General features: G+C 49.2%; 1 protein-coding gene across 3 annotated transcripts in view; it reads right to left on the bottom strand.

Annotated features, from left to right (window-relative positions):
* Nucleotides 1-3,534: 3,534 nt before the first annotated feature.
* Runx2 (RUNX family transcription factor 2) overlaps nucleotides 3,535-7,673 on the bottom strand; it is a 312,262-nt gene continuing 308,123 nt past the window's right edge. For all 3 annotated transcript variants that reach the window (XM_048445223.3, XM_087897971.1, XM_087897972.1), the window contains one exon: nucleotides 3,535-4,782. In XM_048445223.3, the coding sequence (XP_048301180.3) occupies nucleotides 4,181-4,782 (602 nt within the window). In that variant the 3' untranslated portion in view covers nucleotides 3,535-4,180. The remainder of the gene's footprint in view (nucleotides 4,783-7,673) is intronic.

The raw sequence follows: 7,673 nt of genomic DNA, 5'->3' as shown, positions 1-7,673 counted from the left end.
TCAGCCTACTTTTAACAGCCAATCAGAAGGCTCAGGAGCCAATGGCACACTGCCCAAGTATCTGTCTCCACAGCACAGTCTCCACATGGGGTGGACCAAGACAACTGGGGGAGGTAGGAGCGGGGGCTTAAGCACTAAAGATACATGCTCTCAAGCCCAATGACCTGAGTTTGACCACCAGAACCCACATAATGGGAAGAAAGAACCAATTCCTAAAAATTGTTTTATGATCTCCACACAGTTCTCTCTCTCTCTCTCTCTCTCTCTCTCTCTCTCTCTCTCTCTCTCTCTCTCTCTCTTAACAATGGAAGCCCTAACAAAATTCAGGTCACCAAGTTTTCTGCCTATAAAACATCTGTTTAAAATGAAAGGATTCCATCAATTTTTTTCCTAGAAATTCTTTCTAGTTTCAAGAGCAGCAGCATACTGCAGGCAGAAGTAGGGAAATCGCACGGTCTGTGATGGGCACAGCATGAGCAAAGTCAACACCGAAGTACTGAGGGTGGCGAGTTGTGTGCCCGAACTGGGACCGAGGAGTCTTTCTTTCATTAGCACACCATTTAACGGCAGACCTGACCACAGGATTCAGTCCTTGTGTCTGCGCTGTGGAATGATCTTTTGTACACTGTGAAGCCCTGTCACTCATTTGCATTTAGTAAAGAACTGAGCGGCCAATAGCTAGGCAGGACTTACAGACACAGAGGATGCTGGGAAGAAGAAGGGTGGAGTCGCAAGGAGATGCAGAGCAAGTAGCATGGGCTTTACAGAGTAAAGGTAACCAAGCCACATAAAAGAATGTAGATTAAAAGCTATGGGTTAACTGAAGTTATAAGAATAAGTTAGAAACAACCCTAAGTTACCAGCCAAGCTTTCATAATTAACAGTAAGTCTCTGTGCTGATTTTTTGTGAGCTGACGGGCCAAAGAAAAATCTGTCTGCATGTCTGTACCTAGGATTAGATGCCTGCATCTCTTTGTTCTTGAGATATTTCATTTTTCGTTGCTTCTGATCTAGTGCAAAGGAAGACAGTTAAAGCTGGAATTAGAAAATGTTCAAAAGAACAAATGAGGAAAGCCTGGTGTTCCAGCCGAAGCTGCCGAATGCTGTCCTTCCCCGCAGGGGAGACACACAAAAAGACAGCCCTTTGTGAGCACAGGCTCACTCCCTGAAAGCTGGGATGAAGTAAGGAGAAATAAACAATGATGCAGGTGTAGTTCCACTGGCGGAGTGCTTAATAAACATACAGGAGTCCCTGGGCTTGATCCTCTGTGGTACATAAGCTCAACATGGTGACCCAGCCCTATACCGCCAATGCGGGCAAGATGGAGGCAAGAAGATAAGAGAAGTTCAAGGTCAACCTCAGCTACTGATGAGTTCAAGGAAAGTCTAGGATAGATGAGATCGGGACTCATCTATATTTATATTAAATATAAAATGGCAGTAAAGGGAAGAAGCTGAGTCCTTCAGGGACAGAGACAGCGGAAACGAGTGTAGGGCTCCCTTCTCTACAGCATTGGAGACAGGAGACTGAACAGTGGCTATAAACAGATGTCTGGGTAGTGCTTCAGGACGGCCATGCCCTCACCTGCACATCTGATTCTGTAGAGTCGGTGCTAGCCCCTCTTGACACAAAGAGATCAAGACTCGGGGGTCTAAAATAAGTTACCCAAAGTCAGCCCACAAGAAGCCTAGCCTCCCTGTGATGGCTACTGTCCCCACAGCAATCTGATGATCCCTTAGTGTGAGTGACTGGGTTGGGAGTCTCTGCAGGGTGGGACTTATTTATCTTTGTGTCCCTAGATACTCAACAAATGTGTTGAAGTGGAATGAACTTCGGTGAAAGTTCTTTCGAAGTAGATGGTTAGACCTTACACATAACACACACACACACAGACACACGCACTACACACAGAGACACACATACACAGAGAAACACACACAGAGAGATACACAAACACTACACACATACACTATAAACACACATACAAAGACACACACTACACAGAGACACAGAGAGAGAGACACACACATATACTACGCACAGAGAGACATACACACCCAGAGAAACACAGAGACACACACACATACACCACACACATACACATACACTATACACACAGAAAGACACACACATACACTACAAACACACACAGACATCCATAACACTACAAACGGACACATAGAGAAAGAAACACACACATATACTACACACACAGACACACACACCAGATACTACACATACACTCCACACACAGACACACACATTATACACACAGAGAGACACACAGAGACACATACACTACACACACACAGAGACACACACATAACACTACAAACAGACACAGAGACACACACACTACACACAGATAGAGACACACACATAGACACACACACATATACTACATACACAGAGACTCACACACTACACATACACTACACACATACACAGACACACACATATACTACACACAGACATGCACACTACACACACATAAACTACTCACACACACAGACACACATACACTACACACACACACAGAGACACACACACATATACTTCACATAGAGACACACGGTGAGAGAGAGGGATCTTTCAAACAGCTATCAGAAGCATTTAGCCTGATGTTCAATTCTAGACATCTGTTGAACACAGACAGACTCCAGGTCAAGCTGCTAGGAAAACAGTGACAACTCAAACTGGCTAGAATCCCAAACAGACAACCCCTTATAAGTTTTTTTGCAACTTAAAGTGTTTCTTGGACAAACTGAAACTGTCGCTGTCCTCCTTGGAGCTGATCAGGGGTAAGAGTATGGGACAGTCCCCTGCCTTGGAGCTGCACAGTCGTATCCTAGTTTTCACCAAGTTTCCGCACGGGGCCTGTCTACCAAAGTCTGAGGCTGGGGCAACCGAACGAACCCTGCTGTTAGTTGGCACCAGTTGTGTGCCCTGCGAATGCTCAGTGACAGTGTAATGTGGTTTCAGGCCCTTGGCTTTTTCTGGGGAAAGGATTGGCTTCAGCTGAGTGACCTATTGATGATGTCGGTTTCTGGTGAATGACCTGGCAGTATCTGTCTTCCAATTCAAAACGGAAGGTGGGGAAGAATCCTGCCCGCCCCTCACTGCCCCCACTAGGGGAAGAGAGACCTCAGGAGGAAGTGGGTTTTTCTAAATTTGTGATCTTCTGCCTAAGTCAGTGGACCTCAATCAGAGAACACTGGCGGCATCTGAAGATAGTTTGGGTTGTCCCAGGTAGGGAAAGTGGCAGACATCTAGGAAAGGGAGAGGCCAGGGCCACTGGCTACCCTGCCCCAACACTGGCTACTGTCTGTCACTAGGTTTCTACTTGAGTTCAGAGTGAAAAGCTGAATTTATTAGATTTAGGGAGAACTGAGAGTTTTAAGACCCATGAGAATTTCAGCTGCCTCTTCATCCTAAGTAGTAGACAGTTGAAGACTCTCAGAGTGAGGCGGATGAGTGGCCATGACCACCTGAAAGAAAAGAGCAGAGAAAAGGAGGGGAGCCAGGAGCCAGCATTCAGAGTATGAACACAGACTTTATTCGTGGCACAAGATGCTTTCTTATTCATAAGAAAGACTTAAATACCTCCCCCAGACAGTCCCTCTGCTGTATCCTTGTTTTTTCCCCTTCTCTATTTCCCAAACTTTTCGAAACATACGTATAAATGAGAAAAAATAATATTTTTCTAAAGATACTTTTAAAAACAAGTGCGTGAAGTCCACTGGAGGTGGACACACCGTTAGCATCTCAAGAAAGGGATGCTGGAGGTGTCCTCGAGGTGTTTTTGATGATGATGACGACAGGATCTCCTCTTCTCTTGGCTCAGAGGTCTCGGGAGGGAAACATTGCTTCTCTAGTTACCTTGGTCCAGGACCACAATCTTCTGGAAGTGCTTATACTGGGAAGTTACAGCAAGAGAAGAGCATTTGAATGTAGAGGGAAGCACAGAGAACCTAGGGCATTCCAGAGCTCCCGGAGCCAGCAAGAGATGCACTGTCCTATGTGTGACAGGCCAAGAGCATCCATTCTGCAAGCCCTGTAACTAGCCCTGTAACTGGCTCTTCCACTGGGTTTGCTTGCCTCGATCACAGATAGGGTCAGAGAAGCAGGGATGAGTGGTACCCTCAGCATCCCTTAGTTTTTGGGAGATCCAAGACTCCCTTAATTGGTATCTGGTGCTTCAGGCACAGGTTGGGACTGGGGTACCAAAGATGATGCCAGTTTAGTGAGGGCCTTTGCTATGATGTCCAGGTGGCCGTTCATTGTCCGAAGTTCCACCAGGATGTCCCCAACATTGGCCTCCAAGGTGGCAGCAGTGGCTGCAGGGGCACAGGGGGGAGGGGAGGTTCTAGGATCCTCAGCATGAACATCCCTGGCAGAACTTGGATGCTGACTGTGACCCCTCTCCACAGCTGAAGCCGAAGTTAGCACAGGCTGGGGCCGCTCACAATCCTTGCCTCGGACACCAGGGGAGGTGGCAGACGGGCAGCTGGGCAGCCAGTCAACAAGGTGGGGTGCAGCCTCCGGGGAGGAGGTGACAATGGTGTAGAGCCCAGTGCGCCGAGGAATGCAGACTCCCGGGGCTGTAGAAGGGGTGGACAGAGGTGGCAGGAGAGAGGGCAACATGGTTGGACTCGGGGAGAAGGCCTGGGGCTCACAGGAGGAGGAAGGAGACGGCAGCGCTGCCGTAGAGGGGCCCGGCTCCTCTGAAGACAGGAACAGGGTAGTGGAAGACTGTGAGTCCAAGGTACTGGGTTCTGAATCTGTCAAATAAGAAGAGGGGAAAAGGTCACTCGGGCGTTTGTGTCATCTCTGTGGCCAGCTGCACATTAGTTGCTAAGGAAACAGCAGAAATGTGGAACTATAGTTCCGACCACTCAGAGGGACATCTAGTGAAGAGGAGCGGACTGCGAAGCAGGTTGTGTCCCAAGAAGGAAGTAGGCAGTACGGGAGCTCAGTCCAGGATCGCAGAAGAATAACTGTGTTAAACAGATCACACACGTGCATGCGCGCGTGCGCGCGCGCACACACACACACACACACACACACACACACACACACATACACACACACACACACACACATGTCAGCAATACTAGGGACTCAAGACAACCTTGAAAGAGTCCATGCTGATTCTTGCTAGGACAGATGACACTGTGGGATTCTCAGGAAGTCCTGCCCCTCCTCCTTGGGGCCTTGGCTTTATTTCTCCATAGACATAAGAAGGTTCAATGTCCCTTCAGGACTGAAATGCTGTCCAGCCTGCAGCCCATGGCAGTGATGTGTGTCACAGCCATGCACACCCCTCCTGGTGTGAACTCTCTCCTGAGCCCCTGAACCTTCAGGTACGAAATGAACAACCGTTCTTTTGGAATAGGCATGGTAACAAAGTCACCAACCTCCCATCACTGCATGGCCCACATCCAGACAGATGACCTCCCTCAGCTACCTCAGCAAGGCCACTAGCTACCTGTGAATGTACTATTCAGCGTGGTGGCTATTGCCCTAAGGAGGAAAAGCCTCTGTTGTTTTCGAAGCTAAAACACCAGAACACAGAAAAGCTTTCAAGACACAACCCAACTGGACTGGGAAATAAAATGTCTGCCAGGGGCCTGGGGTGGAGTTCAGTTCATAGAGTACCTGCCTTGCAGACATGCTGTCCTGGGTTCAATCCCCAGCACCATATAAACCAGACGCCTCCTATAATTCTAGCTCTCAGGAGGATCAGAAGTTCATAGTCCGTCTTGGCTACATAGCAAGTTTGAGAAGGAAACACAAGGTGGCATGAGGCCCAGGGGACAGTAGGAGTCAGGATGTGGCACATGGAATGAGCTGCCAGTTGTCACCGGCATCTTTGCTCCCATGTCCATCTTAGCTGGACCCTGATCACCATGATGACTCGTATTCACTGTGGACCAGATCTGGAGGCACACCACTGGGCATGTCTGTGAGGGTGTTTCCTGCCAGGCTGAACTGACGGGTGAAGACTCACTGTGAATGTGGGTGGCACTGGCGCTTAGGCTGGGGTCCCAGACTGAACGAAACGGGAGAAAGTGCGCTGAGCACCAGCCTTCCATTTCCCTCTGGTTTCTAACTGTGGGTGCCATGTGACCAGCAGCCTCACGCTCCTACATCCGCGCCTTCCCCACCACGATGGACTGTGTCCTTAAAACCCATGAACCCAAAGCAACCCTTCCTTCTTTGAAGCTGCTTTTCACGGGCATTTTGTCACAGCAATAAAAAAGCGACCAATGCATCCACTCAGAATAAAGACCACATTTCTAGCCTCCCTTACAGCTGTAACCAAGTCAACCGTGCCCACACAGACTACCGTAGAGGTACTGGGCTCAATCCCTCCTTCCTGGGGTCCTGGGCTTGATGGCTGGAGCTCCAGCACTCTGTTTTCACCATGAGGACGAGGTGAAAATAATTTAAGAGTTACAAAGTAGAGAACTAAGTACCTCACCAACTGTTAGGACTCATGTTCTCTGTCTCTGTCTGTCTGTCTGTCTGTCTGTCTCTTTGTCTCTTGTCTTTGTGTCTGTCTGCCTGTCTCTATCTTTCTCTCTCTGTGTCTCTCTCTGACACACAGCTGTGTATTTTGACATTCTTGCTGATCCAACAGTGAGTGGCAGACACCAGGTCAAACAGGGACAGGTAAGTTAGGGTTCCAGCCATAGAGGAAGAAACACAGCCCAGTCGTAGGTTTTGCTTAGGGGTAGCTCTGGAGAGGCAACTGGGTTGTGGAGAGGACAGGTCAGATTGGGCCAGAATGTGGGGGGTGAGGGGAGAGGGATCAGAGAAAAGGCCTCAGCTCAGGGCTCCAGACTGGGAACTTTCCCTTTCTTGTTCTCCGGAGTCTGGGTGGCCTTTTCCCAGCCACACCCAGGCCTCCAGCAAGGCTCAGTTGTGACACACCTCAGCAGAGGCAGCCCTTGGAAACATTTTCCCAGGGGGGCGGGAAACTCTCTAGCCTGGGGCCTGCAGGAGAGCAGGTCTGTGGGAAGGGCGTGAGGTGTCTGAAGACACAGAGTCTCTCAGCGCTGGCTGCATCTGGGCCTGGGCCTTTGATGGCTCAGACTCGGCTGGACGGCTGCCTGCTCCTTTCAGAACAGCAGACCTCTGAAGGGAGGGCTGAACAAGCGTCTGATGAACTCAGCCCAATAATATTCACTTCTTTTATTTTCCAAGAATGTCATGAGCCCCACCGGGCAATCTTCTGGTTTGAAGACCTGATGAGTCAAGTCTATACAGACCTCTGACTCAGTTCTATCCCAAGTTCTCAGCAGGCCTCTCCCTGGAGTAGGGCTCAGCAGGAGAGCGTGGACTGGATACCTCATTAAGGAAAGGGCAGCAGGGTTCTGGGGCAGGCCTGAGACGGGCTAGCGCTCCTACGGTGATGTGGGCCACACTCCCAGAGAGAGCCCATGTTCACTTAGTTCTTACTAAGTAAAAAGAAATCACAATTCACCCCACTAATCTTTGTGATCAGCTCTGCATGGATTCTGTTATTCATCTCGTGCCATGGGAGAGATTGAGATGCAACTCTGTAAGGAACCCTGCACCCCGACCCAGAGCAGGTAGCTGATGCCATGGAAGGAAGGAGAGAAGTGTACCAGGCATGAGTTAGTGGAGAAGAAATGTTTGTGATGGG

This window comes from Myodes glareolus, chromosome 18 (genome assembly GCF_982192425.1).
Source record: "Myodes glareolus chromosome 18, mMyoGla1.1, whole genome shotgun sequence".
Classification (NCBI taxonomy): domain Eukaryota; kingdom Metazoa; phylum Chordata; class Mammalia; order Rodentia; family Cricetidae; genus Myodes; species Myodes glareolus.
This window is presented reverse-complemented; position numbering and strand designations above follow the sequence as displayed.